This window comes from Fusarium subglutinans (assembly GCF_013396075.1).
Source record: "Fusarium subglutinans strain NRRL 66333 chromosome Unknown NRRL66333_c0000001, whole genome shotgun sequence".
In the NCBI taxonomy this organism is placed as follows: domain Eukaryota; kingdom Fungi; phylum Ascomycota; class Sordariomycetes; order Hypocreales; family Nectriaceae; genus Fusarium; species Fusarium subglutinans.
The window spans coordinates 547,909-563,569 of NW_023502064.1; the positions used below are offsets into that span (position 1 = coordinate 547,909).

The 15,661-nt window shown below is 50.1% G+C and overlaps 6 protein-coding genes across 6 annotated transcripts; 2 read left to right on the forward strand and 4 right to left on the reverse strand.

The window, feature by feature from the left end:
• Nucleotides 1-72: 72 nt before the first annotated feature.
• On the reverse strand, nt 73-2,286 carry FSUBG_174 (nucleolar NOP4 (NOP77); the record flags this gene model as incomplete). Its single annotated transcript, XM_036679439.1, has 1 exon — nt 73-2,286. The coding sequence occupies one exon, from the start codon at nt 2,284-2,286 to the stop codon at nt 73-75; it is 2,214 nt and encodes a 737-aa protein (XP_036544312.1).
• A 298-nt stretch (nt 2,287-2,584) lies between these two features.
• On the forward strand, nt 2,585-5,696 carry FSUBG_175 (condensin complex subunit 3; the record flags this gene model as incomplete). The annotated part of the gene is made up of 2 exons (XM_036679450.1): nt 2,585-5,231; nt 5,281-5,696. 2 exons carry the CDS (start codon nt 2,585-2,587, stop codon nt 5,694-5,696), a joined length of 3,063 nt encoding a protein of 1,020 aa, XP_036544313.1.
• Nucleotides 5,697-5,944: 248 nt separating this feature from the next.
• FSUBG_176 (ethanolaminephosphotransferase) lies at nt 5,945-8,857 on the reverse strand (the record flags this gene model as incomplete). Its single annotated transcript, XM_036679461.1, has 7 exons — nt 5,945-6,510; nt 6,565-7,019; nt 7,072-7,956; nt 8,009-8,136; nt 8,190-8,481; nt 8,538-8,582; nt 8,643-8,857. 7 exons carry the CDS (start codon nt 8,855-8,857, stop codon nt 5,945-5,947), a joined length of 2,586 nt encoding a protein of 861 aa, XP_036544314.1.
• A 406-nt stretch (nt 8,858-9,263) lies between these two features.
• Nucleotides 9,264-9,735, reverse strand: FSUBG_177 (family UPF0642; the record flags this gene model as incomplete). Its single annotated transcript, XM_036679472.1, has 3 exons — nt 9,264-9,400; nt 9,457-9,516; nt 9,573-9,735. 3 exons carry the CDS (start codon nt 9,733-9,735, stop codon nt 9,264-9,266), a joined length of 360 nt encoding a protein of 119 aa, XP_036544315.1.
• A 1,085-nt stretch (nt 9,736-10,820) lies between these two features.
• FSUBG_178 (uncharacterized protein) lies at nt 10,821-12,468 on the forward strand (the record flags this gene model as incomplete). The annotated part of the gene is made up of 5 exons (XM_036679483.1): nt 10,821-11,145; nt 11,199-11,506; nt 11,559-11,664; nt 11,727-11,952; nt 12,006-12,468. 5 exons carry the CDS (start codon nt 10,821-10,823, stop codon nt 12,466-12,468), a joined length of 1,428 nt encoding a protein of 475 aa, XP_036544316.1.
• A 672-nt stretch (nt 12,469-13,140) lies between these two features.
• Nucleotides 13,141-15,534, reverse strand: FSUBG_179 (bifunctional purine biosynthetic ade1; the record flags this gene model as incomplete). Its single annotated transcript, XM_036679493.1, has 1 exon — nt 13,141-15,534. One exon carries the CDS (start codon nt 15,532-15,534, stop codon nt 13,141-13,143), a length of 2,394 nt encoding a protein of 797 aa, XP_036544317.1.
• Nucleotides 15,535-15,661: the final 127 nt, after the last annotated feature.

Genomic DNA, 15,661 nt, shown 5'->3' on the forward strand with positions numbered 1-15,661 from the left:
AATTGTAATAACCCCTAACCATGAAATTCGTTGTAAACACTTTTAAGTAGACAGGCATCAACACTCTAGCACTTATTTCTTTCCCCGACTCAGAGCCTTCTTCTTGCGCATCACTCTGGTCCGCGCAATCAGTCTGTGCTTCATCTCGGCATCTGTCTCTGGCTTCCGGCCACCCTCTTCCTCGGCCTGCTTACTGCCTCTGTCCTTGCCACCCTTATGGACCTTATCACCCCTATCGCCCTTGCGTCCGCGCTTCTTGTCATCCCTGGCATGCTGAGCATTTGTCTTGGGCTGAGTCTCAGCCTTAGCAGCCTTATTATGTTCTGGGTTGAGTTGTCTAGACCTCTCCTCGTTCGCACGTCGTCGCTGAACAACTTGAGCATTCTCGATAGCGAACTCAACGACCAGTCTCTGTTTCTTGCCAGCCTCATTCTCGAGCTGATGACCGTTAAGATAACGCAGTCCCATCAGGGCCCAGTGGTGTGAGGTGTACTCGATGAAACCATAGCCACGACTCTTGCCACCATCCTTCTCTGGCATCTTTTGTCCCTGTCCACTCTCAAACACGATCTTGGCTTGACGAATGATACCCTTGCCCTTCGCCTTGCGCTCGTGCTCCTTCTCCTTAGCATCCTTTCCATCTCGTGCATTCTCTTCCTTTGACAGCGGCTGTCGGTGGCCTGCTTTGACCTCCTTTGCAAACTCAACAACAGCCTTTCGCGCAAGTTCCTTAAGATCTTTGGAATCCATGTTTCGGGGAATGTTGCGTATAGCCAATCGAGTCAGACTCAAGTGCAGACTGGGGTTACCCTGCACAAGCTTCTTTCGTTGAGCGGCACTGGCTTGTCGCACTTGCATTTCCGAGAGTGTGAGGAGGTTAAAAAGAGGCGAGCTTCGGTCGATCACACCCTCGTTCAGCAGGAAGAGCTTGCGCTTGTCCTTCTCGTTACGCTTGGCGAGGGAGCTGTCAGCGAGGTTGGTTGCCTCTTGCTTGTTGACTGCTTGTGCAACCTGGAGGAGACGTCCATCGAGTGTGTACTTGCCATCAGGATCAGCACTCTCATCTTGGAGGATGGAGTTCTTGGCAGCTGCAAGCGCTGGGTCAGGGCGAGGAGCGCCTTTGATGCACTTTTTGGCGTCGTCGACGTCGTAGAAACAGACGAAAGCAGTACCTGCAGGCTTCTCCGTGACCTTGTCCATGACTACTCGGGCGTATCGAACCTTGCCAAAATGATCAAAGAAATTTTTGAGTTGCTCATCTGTGGTCGTAAACGGTAGGTTGCGAATGAAGACAGTTGAAGTGTTGTCTGTCATCCTCTTCGGAGCCAGGCTCTGCACCTCCTTCTCAGCCTGCTTGTCGGCTTCATCATCTTCGTCGTCCTCTTCATCATCGTCCTCCTCATCCTCGAGATTCTCCATGTGATTCTTAAAGAAGTTCTTCAGATCAGCATCCAATTGATCATCTCTGTTAACCTCTGCGCCGCCCTCCTCTTCATCCTCATCATCGCTTCCCTCTGAAGACGTTTGATCATCCTCCTCTTCCTCATCAACTTCTTGCTTCTTTGGTGCCTTCTTAGGCTTAGCCTCCTCCTTTGGCTGCTGCTTCTCCCAAGTATCCTTGTCAACAGCCCAGTCAACAGCCAGGGTTCTTCCGTCAATCTCCTTGCCGTTGATGGCTTCCAACGCACGTTCGGCATTCGGCTTTCCCCTGAGGGTAACAAAACCGAATCCTTTGAGCTTACCCTTGTCTTGAGGCAGATCGGCGAACTTGACTTTTCCAAAGCTTCTGAAAAGATGGCTCAATTGTTCTGATGTCTTAATGCTCCAAGGCAGGTTGCGCACAATGAGCTTAGGGGGTCGCTGAAGCTCCTCCTTGCGAACCTTGTGAGCAGGCAATTCGCCTGTCGTATTGTTTCTTTGTCTTGGCTCAGCAACATCAATGCGGATTCGGCGTCCATTCCAATCTTGGTTGTTCAGAGCTTTCTTGGCCTCTGCGGCGTCCTCAGCGTCAGCCAATGTGACGAAACCGTAACCTCTTGACTCCTTGGTCTTTTGGTCGACAACAACAGTAGCGTGCTTCACTGGGTAATGCTGAGAGAAGAAATCGGTAAGACTTTCGCTCGTGGCACCGGGAGGTAGTGATCGGACGAAGAGCGATCTTCGATCTTGGACTCGGGCTCTCTTGGAGGCCTTTACCGCTCCATTGTCGCGATCTTCGAAAGAAGTAGGATCGAGCTCCTCTGTCTCAGTATGAGGGCGCTTTCGGTCGTTCTTTGATGCACCCATGTTTGCTGTATGGGTGTGCAAAATGGTTTTATTAAAGTAGAATAGAATGACTGGCTTTGCGACCAGAGCGAAAAAAAAGTTCGATAAGGTCTTATCGATGGAAACCTAAGTCCTGGGGGGTACGTACCGCACCTGCCGTTCCGTTAAGTCGTTAAGTGGAGAGATTGAGCCCCTCAGTCCCTCGTTGCGACTAAGCCGTAAAGGGAATACTGGTAAACAAACAATGCGAAACCTCCTTGGGCAACTATCAACATTGCTCTCTTAACAACAGTCGATGGACTAAGGCGACACACAAAAAATGCCTGCAAGAACTACCGCCCGTTCTTCGAGGACGCCAGCTGCGCGAAGCTCAGCTGCTTCTCGTACCTCACCAGATGATACCCCTGACAGCGCTCTACGAACCAAAGTATGTGCTGTCTTTCGTGATGCACAGAGAACTACGGCAACACACCGAAAGCTTGTCGTGAATCTACGAAAGATTCAGGAGTCTTGCGCTTACGAGCCAACAAACCCCGACCAATCTCATGCAGACGATTTCGACGAGGATGCTTTCAATCACGAATTTATACGCTGCGTTAGCAAAATCATGCCAATCAAGAAGTCGGAGAGTGTGGGAGAAAAGTCAATTAAATTCACCGGCCTCTTTCTGCAGCACGCAAGTGCAAAAGACAATGAACTCCTAGGAGAGGTCGATCAAGATGCAAGTGTCATGCCAGAGACTCCAAGCACTCGCCTAACCTCACAACTCCTGGAAGCCATTCTTCCTCTTCTGACCGCCAAGGATAAGGTGGTTCGCTTCAGGTCGACACAGCTCATCTCTCACATTATCAACTCGCTCGACGCGATAGACGACGATCTCTTCCAGAAACTGCGCCATGGGCTACTCAAGAGGATCCGAGACAAGGAGGCCATGGTCCGCTCTCAAGCGGTGCTGGGTCTAGGCCGTCTTGCAGGAAATCAGACGGAAGGCTGCACCAACTCTGATGATAGCGACGACGACGATACCGGTCTGCTCGAGAAGCTGTTGGAGGTTCTACAGAACGACCCCAACGCTGATGTGCGAAGATCGCTCCTCGTCAACCTTCCCATCTTACCCGAGACTTTGTCAGTCCTTCTTGAGCGCGCGCGCGATCAAGACGCAGCAACTCGAAGGGCTGTTTATTCCAGACTCCTCCCTGCCCTAGGTGATTTCCGTCACTTGTCTGTTAAAATGCGAGAGAAGCTCCTTCGCTGGGGTATTCGTGACAGAGACGAGAACGTCCGAAAAGCTGCAAGCAGACTGTTTCGCGAGCGATGGATTGAAGACTGCGCAGGCGCACCCCCTCAAGAGGATGGCGTACCGGTAGAACCAGCACCTCCCAACTTTGATGGCCTCCTTGAATTGCTAGAGCGAATTGACGTGATCAATACTGGCGTTGAGAACGGCGTTGCACTAGAGGCCATGAAAGGCTTCTGGGAGGGGCGCCCGGACTACCGTGAAACAGTAGAGTTTAATGACAACTTTTGGGAGACCCTGTCTGCCGAGTCAGTCTTCATGGCTAGGAGTTTCAACGATTTCTGCCGCCTTGAAGGCGATGGCAAGTACCTGAACCTCTTGGAAGAAAAACTTCCCGAGGTCACCAAGCTCGCTTTCTTCTTGGAGCGATACCTTCACGTTCTAACTACTGCCGTTAAGAGGATAGCAGAGGCAGACGACGAAGATGAAGAAGAAGACACGGTAGAGCAGGAGTTTATTGTTGAACAACTGCTCCAAATTGCACTGACCCTCGATTACTCTGACGAAGTTGGACGACGTAAGATGTTCACCCTGCTTCGGCAGGCTATTTCGATCCCCGATTTACCAGACGAGGTCACAAAGCTCGCTGTTGAGACACTTCAGAGTATCTGTTCTCCAGATGCTGCCGGAGAGCGAGAATTCATAAGCATTGTCCTAGAGTCAGTGGCAGATGTTCATGACACCATTGTCGATGATCCTCCTGCAGATGATGCAGAAGACAGCTTCCATTCAGCCAGATCAGAGGTTAGCGGTCAGAGTACGCCAACTAAGGGAAGCAAGCGAGGCGGTGACCCTGAACTGAGCGAGGAAGAGGCGCGTGAGAAGGCAGTCAGAGAAATTGTTGTCAACATGAAGTGTTTGCATATCGTTCAGTGCATGCTCACCCATGTGGCAAGCAACCTCCAGGACAACACCGATCTTGTGGCGATGCTGAATAACCTCGTTGTTCCAGCAGTCCGAAGTCACGAGGCACCCGTTCGTGAACGAGGCCTGGTTTGCCTTGGCCTTTGTGCCCTCCAGGATCGCTCACTCGCCGAAGAGAATCTTAGCTTGTTCATGCATTTTTTCACTAAGGGTCACACAGCGCTCCAGATCACTGCTCTGCACATTCTCACCGATATTCTCAATGTCCATGGCGCCCAGCTCTTATCGTCAACACCTGGCCTGCTGAAGATATACGTCAAAGCTGTCAAGGGTGGTGGCAAGTCACCTGAGGTCCAGGCGGCTGCTACTGTTGCTGCCTCAAAGCTGCTGCTTGGTCGTGTCGTCAGTGAGGAGGAAGCGTGCCAGGACCTGCTCAAGTCACTTGTCGTCGCGTACTTTGACCCCTCGTCTGCATCCAACCAGACTGTTCGACAGGCACTCAACTACTTCCTCCCTGTCTTCTGCTTTTCCCGAGAAGAGAACCAAAACCTCATGCGGTCAATCGCCCTTGACGCAATCCATGCTCTATTCAATGTTCGTGAAAGCCTGGAGGATGATGATGTGGATGTTGAGGAGGATATGGTCAGCATGACTACCATCGGAGCGTGCCTCGTCGACTGGACCGATCCCCGGAAATGCTACAGATCTACAAACCTGCTGGAATCTGACAAGAAGGCGGTAAATGGTGACGTGCATCTTGACTTTGCCTTCGATATCCTAGAGAAATTACAAGGCAACATTACTAGTGGGTTAACAATTTGCATTGGCAATTACGGATACTGACCCATTTACAGAAGAAGAAAAGAAACTCATCGGCACCCTTCTCGGAAAGCTCCATGTTTCCCCTGGATCAAGCGAGGAGAAGCTGCGTGAGGCTTACAATGAGGTCAGCATCGCAGTGGAAGAAGGCTTGTTGTCTGATGCCACTAGCCGCAGCGCTCTCTTCAAGCTTCATGTCAGTCTGGGCAAGATTGTGAATGCCCTTGATGAACAACAACCAGCCCACCGACGTACCAGCAGGAGTACCTCTGTGATCACGGATCATCAATCACCCGAGGAAGAGAAGACGATCATCGAGGAGCCAAGCATTAAGGAGGAGGATGAAGAAAGTGATGGCACTGTGGTTCCTAAGGAGGAAAAAGACGAAAGAGAATCTCTTGTGGACGACCTTTTGTCAGATGGCGAGGATGTAGAGATGACAGACGTGTAAGAGACGAAGATTGATGAAGTAATGACATGGGACCTGGATGATTTGGTGTACCGTGATGGTTGGACGGGTACCTTGGGCTCGATTATGGGAGGGATCTTGGTTTTGGCGACGTGTTCTTGATTTACTGTTGTTTCTATTAATGATGTACTTATTCCATGAGCTCCTGGTTAGATACTAGGAGCCATGCTCCCATCAAGTTCTCAGATATTCATACATGAAGATACCCATCACTGAGAAGCTAAATGATGCTAATTACGCGTCCCCAACCAAAACAGGAGACCGCCAAAGCCAATGTTGATAAGCAAGTGCTGACCGAGACTCCAGGCCATACAATAGAGATACTTGGGTGAGAAAACTGTCCAAATAAACAGATGAGTTCTCAGTGATGTGCAAGCCGCCATGACTAATGCAACTGTCGCAGAGACAAAGATAGTCTGTAAAGTAACGTATTGCCAGAAGGCATTGCGCTGACCGTCGTGGTACTTGCGCAGTAGCAGAAGGTTGGCGGCAGATGTCCAGAATATTGGCCCAGCCCAGTTACTGACCAAGGTAAGAAAACCAACGGCAAAGAGGTTGAAGCCACTGATACCGTTGTATGCGCTGGAAAGATCGACGGAGGAGATGGCATTTGAGCCACCAAAGGCGAAGAATGTTGCGTATTGAAGAAGAATAGCTGTGATGGTGATTCCGGTTACGGAGAGATCGGCGGCTTGGAGTGCGTGGAAGAGGATATCAGATAATAGAAAGAGGGGAATGTTTGTGGCGCGGGACTGGGTCATGCCCAAGATGGTGTAAAGATGATGGAAAAGATATGCTGTAATGTGTCAGTGGTTATAGTGCAGATATGGTATAAGAGAGGAGACGTTACCTGACTGCAACTGGCCATTTTGACCACCAGTGAACGACCGATAGATGCCATACCCAAACAAGACGCCAAGAAGAATAAAGGCAGTCCTGGCCCTCCAAAGCAATGACTGTCCCACGAACATGTCGTTCAAGCTTCTAGCGAAGCCAACAACGAGCTCCGGGGCATCCTCGCTCGTGAAGTCAAGCTTGAAGCTGTACGCAGACATGAGCAGGACTGAGGTAGCGCTTGTGCTAGCCAGAGAAGGAAGACTCCTGAGACGGGCAAGCAAGCGGAATGACATGAGAATGTATCCAAAAGTGATGATAGCCCAGAGAAGTTGAGGGTGCGTGACGACGAAGCTCTTGACGATATCAGGGCTTCCTGCAAACTTCTGGCCAGTTTGATTCCAGCCCCTAGTGAGTCTCAAAGCAACCAGTGCAACGAAGACCCAAGCGATGCCAGTAAGGCTGTTTCTCCTAGTACCTTAATTAGTATAGGAAAGCAATTCTGTACTCGACTATTGCATACCTGCGGATATGAAGCACTCCTTGTATGACAAGCCAAATGCTAGAAGACCAGTACCAAAAGTGCTGCTCCTCCTCAACATAGCTACTCGCATACATCATGGCGCCGTAGGATAATGTCATGAGGCTGAACGGAAGAACTTGTCCATCCCGATGAGTCCCAAGACTGACAAGAACAACTGTGCTCGCAATAGCAGCAACAGCAGCGATCGCTTGACCAATGTAAAGCTTGGGCATGTCGTAGTTTGAAGCCATGCTGCTCATGAGATCTTGGGCTCGGCGGAGCCACTGTGACATGTTATCGAGCCATTTTTTGTCCAGCTTGTCACCAGCTGCGAGCACATGTGCCTCCTTGTTGATCCTTCGCCATTGACATGCGAGTTCGTTGATCTCGGTCTGCTCAAGAGCACAGGGGTCAACGCTACTTTGTGCGTCGAAGAGCTCACTTCCAAAAGCGGCCGTGACAATGCTGAGAATTTGTCTAGCATTTCGAACTAGAATCTGAATCTGATCACTGGTCTTGTGCCAGAAGGGGAGAAAATCAGGGATGAAGGCCCCTAGGTTGTTCTTGGATACTGGGAAACCCAAAAGGGCGGCAATCGTAGGCGCCAGGTCAGATTGTTCGACCATGGAGTAGTAATCAAACTCATCCTTGGGTTGAGACGGGGCAGAGAGCTTATGGGAGACCTTCTTCAACTTTGGAGACATGAAAACCAAGGCGGGCGAAGTTTCGCCGGGTGAAGAAGCACCATGGTTACCAGCATCATTCATGCCATGATCGCCGCAAAGGACGAGGAGTGTCGAGTCCAAGTGGGGCTTAGACTCCATAGCTTCGAAAAGGGTCTTGACAATACCGTCCATCTCGCGCTGCTTGGGAAACATATTCGAGCTTTTGACGTGTTAGTGAACTGATGGAAGAAACAGCCGCCAGTGAAACAAACCTCTTTGGTCCAGCCTTATGCCCGATATGATCTAGACCAAGATAATGAAGTACCATGAGACCCCAATCATTGTTCTCAAGTTCAGGGGCAATGTTTCTGGTGACATTGTTGTCAACCTCTGTGAAGTCCTAGTAAGATGTCAGTTGGGTTGAACGTGAGAATCATGTGTTGAGTCACGAACCGCCACAAAGAAACTGGAAGTTCCATCTTGGCGATCGAAAGTGTTGGGAAACAACTTCAGCCAAGTGTCGTCTCCGTACATGAGAAGCTTGCCCATTCCCTTGGCTTTGATCTGAGCTAACCAAGTATCTTGAGAAGCGAGTGTGGAGGAAGTGTCTGCCTCGTCAAAGTTCAAAATAAGATCAACAAACGAAGGGATAGAACCGGTTGTCATGGACTTGATTCTCGGCATGGTAACGGTGGGTGATCGAGCATTGGCTGTAAACGGCATTGCGCTGCCATCTCGGATGAGACTGGAATCTGATAAGCACAAGCATTGATGAGATGAAATACAATTGACATGTAATACCTTTGAACATAATCAAATCCCGAGGCGTCCGAGTAAACAAAGTCGCTACAAGAAAGGTCAATTGGGAGTTCAGAGCGAGATATCTGGGGTTCATTAAAGCTCTACCTTCTGAGGGCATCGACAACCATAAATATTAAACGATCAAATGGTGCATCAGGAGGCAACCCAAAGTCAAGAGACTCGAATTCAGCCAATCCTGGAAGAAACGGTTTATAAGGGAAGAAGCCCAGCGCAAAGACGACAATTGAGACCGGGATTAGAAGATTGGCTGCGACAAGCAACAGAGTGCGCAGTAGCGAGCCATTATGAGAGGACACCATTATAAAAGACAGTTATAGAATAGGGCAAAGGAGTGACTACGACGAGGTTGAATATCGTATTTATTTATACAGAAAATAACCCGTCAATAATGCGCCATCATTATATGGAACGATAAAAAATGTGTCAGCTGTAGAAGTGAGGGACGTGTCGAGATCCTGAGCGCGACCATCTATACGATAGCCTTGCCAAGACGAACCAAAGAGGTGGTGGTTGAAGGCGGTACTATTATTGGCTGCTCAACTCCAATTGGAAGTTGAGCCACACAAGGCTGAGGGGCAAATCTAGATGGACGGAAATTTCGGGTATCACAGATTCAGATTGATTTAGATTTTGCTGTTAAACGCCGATGAATGGATAGAAACCCCCAGAACAAAGACCAGAAAACAATTTTACCCCAAGTTCAGTTTAAGAGCTCTTCTTCTTGCCCTTGGATCGGCTACCGTAAGACTTGAAGACAATCTTGGAAGCCTTTTGCTTGCGCTTGTCAACTCGCTTCTTCTCAATGCGACCACTGGAAGGCTTCTTTGAGTCCACATCCATTGCTAGACATGGCGGGTTAGTGCAAATGAATGAGACAGACGGTTCTGTCCAAACTCACATGTGGCTTCATTGTCCTGAACATCCTCCTTGGTATGGTCGTTGGCATCCTCTTCTTGCGCTGAGAATTGGTATGTTAGCGCTTAATCTGGTCGACGCTGTACCATTGTCACTCACTGTTCATGTTCACATCTGAAGACTCAGGCTTGGGCTGCTTGGCCAACTCAAGGAGCTTAGCGGAGAGACGCTCATTTCGAGCAGCCTCGGCGGGACCAAAAACATTCTCAACAAGGCGCCTGTTGTTGGCCTTTCTGGTGCTTGCTCGTGCGCTCTTTGCCATTTTTGTCGATATGGTTGAAGATGGATGGTTAAGTAAAAGTCGTTATCAAAGTCCCCTGCTGCTAAGAAAAAAAAAGTTGGGACAACCTAAGCTACTAGACCTACCGAGGGGCAGTAGGTTAGGTAGTGAGTTTTAACTGTGGCGGTGTGTGGCTAGTAACTTTAAGCAAAGCTCCACAGAGACGGATGCTGGATCCTAGTACTAAGTGGTCGACTCCCTGCGTGTGCCAGGGATGACCGCCTTCTATTCTTGGACTCGAGTGCGACAACACTCTAAAGACTGGCCAGGGCAAACATGACATACCTTACCTAGCGTGAGAGGACGACGACGAGTTTAGAGCACGCGTGGTGGTTGAGATCTCATATATTCAGTGTCAGTCAGAGTGGAGGGCTCATCGCCTTATCTTTTATAATCCGATTGTACATTTGTCTTCTAGATGTAACTTTTATCGCTTTCATCGATTCATTCATTCACTCTCTCGTACCTCGCTCGCCTTTTTCCCATTCAGTCTGATACGACCAAATACTTCATCCACCTACAGGCTGCACCCGATCAGCCTGCGCATCTGCCTTGGATGCCGTTGCGCGACTTCCACAACCACTGCTCGCGCCCAACACTGGCAGCACCTTCCTCCACGCATAATCTCCATCGATAACGATAACGACACCTTCCTCGGCCCAAAAACGCAAACATTAGCGACCGATAAACGGAAGGAACGACCAACCGACCGACCCTTCGACCCTTCGACATGGCTTCCGCAGGTTTTGGGTCCGCTACGGCTGCACCCTCGCACTCAAGTTCAACAAATGCACACGCAAATCTTCGATCGGAAGCGAGTTCTCTTGCGCGACAAGTTAACCGCTTGTTAAATCGCCAACTCTCTTCTGTGTGTCAGGTTAACGGAGTCAAGAGCACTGGCATCAAGGCTGAGCTGCAGCGTCGCATACATAATCGTGAGTTTAGAGCCTGCTCATACACAATTCACTCTTGTTTTCGTCTGCACTGCGCGATGGCTTCATCTCTCTTTCGCATGCTCATTCGGCCGTGAATCACTGCTTCAAACCTCTTCAGTATCGTAGCTAACCATGCCCGCTTCGCCACCAGTCATCCAAGAAGCCGTCAACGCCAACGATCCCGTGCGCCTGCAGCAGATTCGCCAAAGCGTGCACAATTCCATCTCGAGCTCTCAGACCGGATCTTCGCCCTCTCGGTCCAACTACCCGATTTCACATGGTCATGCTTCCTCAACACCTTTCGGGTTGCACAGCATGTCGTTCCCTAGCGCCCACACCAGCCTGTCTAATGGTCAGCGCTCTGTGGTCAACTTCAGCTCGTCAGTGGCACTCACCTTCAAACCGAGCCCGTTTTATCAGATCGAGGCGGTTGCTGGTGATATAAAGACATGCGATGGTATGTTTTGCGCGTCATTCTGTGTACCTTGCCATACTAACACCCCTGCCAAGTCATGTCGCAGCACCGTAACACGATAACCTATCCCATCAGACTAGACGATCACCCTGCTTTACAGAAGTGTGTTAATGACCCTTCGTACCGAGTGATGGTATTTTGCGCCGGAGACACCTTGGGAATCCAAGATGTCGCATTTCCTCACCAGTCAGAACTTAAGGTCAACGGCGGCGAGGTCAAGGCCAATTTGCGCGGCTTGAAGAACAAACCTGGATCTACTAGACCGGTTGACATCACAAAAGCGCTTCGTCTTCGTCCGAAATATACCAACAACGTTGAGTTCACATACGCGCTGACATCCAAGGTGAGCACTGTGGACAAGCATTGTTACAATCCTGGTCTGACACCGAATACAGAATTTCTACCTTGTGATACATGTTTGCAAGATAACATCTGTCGAACAGCTTGCGGAGCGCATTGCCAATGGCAAGAAGATATCGATTGATTCTGTAAAGCAAGAACGTACGTGCCACTCACTGTTTGTCCAATACCCCTGAGCTATCACTGATATGCAATGCAATTAGTCAACGCCAAAGCACAAGATCCGGATGTGGTAGCAACTTCACAGGTGCTATCTCTCAAATGCCCATTGTCATACATGCGATTAGCACTCCCTTGCCGTGGGTTGAGCTGCACACACTTGCAATGTTTTGATGCCACTTCTTATCTCCAGCTGCAAGAACAAGGTCCACAATGGCAATGTCCTATTTGCAACAAGTCCGCAACTTTTGAGCAGTTGGCTGTCGATGCGTAAGTTTATAGGCAATGGTTATGAAGGTGCTTCATTTTCTAACCTCGAACAGATATGTCAAAGACATTCTTGAAAATACACCAAAGAGTCAGGAAACTGTGACCATTGAACCCAATGGCGAATGGCATCTCAAGAGCACCGACGACAGTAGTCAAGGGCACACGAATGGAAACTCGTCTTACCCAAATGCCTTTGACGATGACGATGATGACCTAGTGATATCAGAGGTCAATTCCATTGGTAACCGCCGCTTAGAGACGCCCAAGATCTCTACACCGACCATAAGTACGCCAGTGACAGCAGGTCGCGATCTGTCGTCCTCCGCTGGGCCGAGGGGCATAGCATCTACCAGCGCGAAGCGCCCGATGGCCGCTGTCATCGACTTGACGCTATCTGACGACGATGATGATGATCCGCCCCCGCCCCCAAAAAGGCAAAACACGTCAATGAACGGATATTCAGGCAACCTACCTAACAACTCTCCAATCTCGCCAGGTGATCTCGGGTATCTTTAGGGGGATGCTCGTCCTCAGGGACGCAAGAAACATAAACGGAATCGTAGGACTCTTTAGAAAGAGTCTATGGTGGCAGTGAAATATGTCCCAAGGGGGCAGTCTGTATAGCTGCTTGGTATTAGGGGTGTTGGTTGATGACTTTTACTTTGGCATGTTCTGATCCGGCGTTGGAGGAGACGGAAAATGATTCCCCTGCTAATTACCGGCATTGCTAACGGTTGTTTTTCGCGAGGTGTAAGGGAGTATTCAAAAGAAAGGGGATCAATCGTTCAGAGGGTATTTATTTTAAGATAAGAGACAGGGTCCAGTCTCAAACATGATAGCAGGCAATGGAAAGACAAGCAGCCTCCTCTACATGTTCTCATACCAAATAGGGGTGTCATGGAAAGCAAAGAGTACGAAGTTTGGCGATTGTCCCTGTCGTGAACCAATGTTATCAAGTCACATGGTGAATTGGAAGTTATTTCTGCGGGAGAACGTGAGTGTCAGAAACGCACAAATCATCTTTCATTCATGTGTATGGGCTTCAAAGAGAAAAATCATCTCGAGCATGCCTTCTATCTCGCCCTCAAATCATCACGTTCAACCCTAATTTTAAACCAAATTCCTATCCTATCATGACCCAATTGACTCCATAAATCACACATACTTTTTTCTTATCGCTTTACCCAATTATGCTCCAATGTCCTTTCTCTTGCTAGGCACCGCGGTCTCAGCCTTCCACGAGTCAACGTTCTGGATCAAGCAAGCCTCGCCTTGGTCACGACGGGTGAGACGACCGATGCGGTACACCTTCTCACCGGCATCGGTAAGAGCCTGAGAAACGCTGTCGGCCTTTGCAGGGTCAACAGCAATGACCATACCGACACCAGAGTTGAAGGTGCGGCACATCTCGATGGGCTCGACGTTGCCAGCCTCACGCATCCACTTGAATACAGGAGGGATCTCCCACGAGCCGAACTCGATTTCGGCAGCGAGAGACTCGGGAATCATACGGGGCACGTTCTCGACGAGGCCACCACCGGTGATGTGAGCAAGACCCTTAATGTGAGAGAGGACGGGTAGAAGAGACTTGACGTAGATTCGTGTAGGGGTGAGAAGGGACTCGCCAACGGTGGTAGACTGGTCCCAAGGAGCAGGGTCAGTGTAGCTGAGGCCAGCGCGAGACACAATGCGGCGAGCCAGAGAGAAACCGTTGGAGTGAACACCAGCGGAGCCAAGACCAAGGAGAACATCGTCTTGAGCCATATCATCCTTGCGAGGAAGCTTGATATCAGCAGTAACGGTACCGACAGCACAACCAGCAGCGTCATAATCATCGTTCTGGTACATACCAGGCATCTCAGCAGTCTCACCACCAACAAGGGCACAGCCAGCTTGTCGGCAACCATCAGCAACGCCCTGGACAAAGTCAGCTGCAGTAGAGAGATCCAACTTGCTGCAGCCGTAGTAATCAAGGAACATAACAGGGGTGGCACCCTGGACAACGAGATCATTGACGTTCATGGCAACCAGATCGATGCCAACTGTGTCGTGCTTCTTCATTGCCTGGGCAATCATGAGCTTTGTACCAACACCGTCAATAGCACCAACGATGATGGGAGCTTGAGGGTAGCCAGCCTGAGACAGATCAACCTCGCCACCAAAGCCACCAATCTCAGCATCGGCGCCAGGTCGCTTAGTGCTGGCAACAGCCTTCTTGATCTTCTCGACAAAGTCGTTACCGGCTTGAATATCGACACCAGCCTGGGCATAAGTCATGGAGGTCTGAGCAGTTGAGCGGAAAGCTCGGTGAGCGATATCCTTTCGGTAGAAAGCACCCTCGAAATCAATGACCTTCTGGTCAAGGGCGGCATAAGCAGCATCAACAGCAGCTCGGAGCGAGTCGCCAACAGCGTTGATAGCAATGACACGGCCACCAGAAGTCTTGAGGCCAGTACTGTCTAGTGCCGTACCAGCGTGGAAAATATTGCAGCCAGCAGGAGGCGTCTGGACAGACATAGCCTTACCTTTGGGGTAAGAACCGGGGTAACCACCGGAAGCAAGGACAACTGTGGCGCTGAACTTGTTCTCAATGGTAAGCTTGCAGTTGTCGAGGTAGCCGTGGGCACAAGCAAGCATGATCTCGGCCAAATCAGTATCGGCAGAGAGAAGGGGGAGGACGGTTTGTGTTTCGGGGTCACCGAACCGGACGTTGTACTCAAGAACCTTAGGTCCCTTGCTAGTGATCATGAGACCAGTGAAGAGGACACCACGGAAAGGCTGCTGCTCTCGTCGCATACCGGAGATGGTGGGCTCGAGAATCTCACGGTCGATGAGCTCAGTAAGCTCCTTGGTAGCAATGTTTGTAGGCGCATAGCATCCCATGCCACCAGTGTTAGGGCCCTGGTCCCCATCGAAGATGCGCTTGTGGTCCTGAGCGAGAGGCAGAGATCGGATAGCGTAGCCGTCACAGAAAGTCAGAACACTGAGCTCATCACCAATGAGAAGCTCTTCAATAACAACCTCGTCGCCAGCGTCGCCGAACTCCTTGTCAACCATAATTTGCTTCAAAGCAGCCTTGGCCTCCTCCTTGGTCTGGGGAAGGATAACACCCTTTCCAGCAGCGAGACCAGTGGCCTTGATAACGACGTCATAGTCAACACTATCGATGTATGCAACGGCCTTGTTGTAGTCGGAGAAGTTCTCATAAGCGGCGGTAGGAACGTTGTACTTCTTCATGAAATCCTTGGAGTAGGTCTTGCTGCCCTCAAGTCGCGCAGCTTCCTTGGAGGGACCGAAGCAGGGAATGCCAGCCTTTCGGAACCATCCCTCGACACCGTCAACGAGAGGAGCCTCAGGGCCAGGAACAACAAGGTTAACGCCGTTCTCCTGGGAAAACTTGACAAGGCCAGCGAAATCCTCAGCCTTGACTGAAGAAACATTTGAGGTCTTGGGGCATCCAGCAGTTCCTCCGTTACCGGGGACAGCAAAGATCTGCTCGACTCGAGAAGACTGACTGAGCTTCCAAGCCAGAGCATGCTCACGGCCGCCGTTGCCGATGAGCAGAATTCGAAGGTCCGCCATGTTGGTTCGTGAGAATATGTGCGAGGAGAAGAATCGGCACGAGTGCGATTCCGAGATTCGGCGGCGAGAATCGGTCCACAGAGGTTCTTGACTCAAGGTCTTTGTAGTTGCTAAGAGAGTAAAAAGT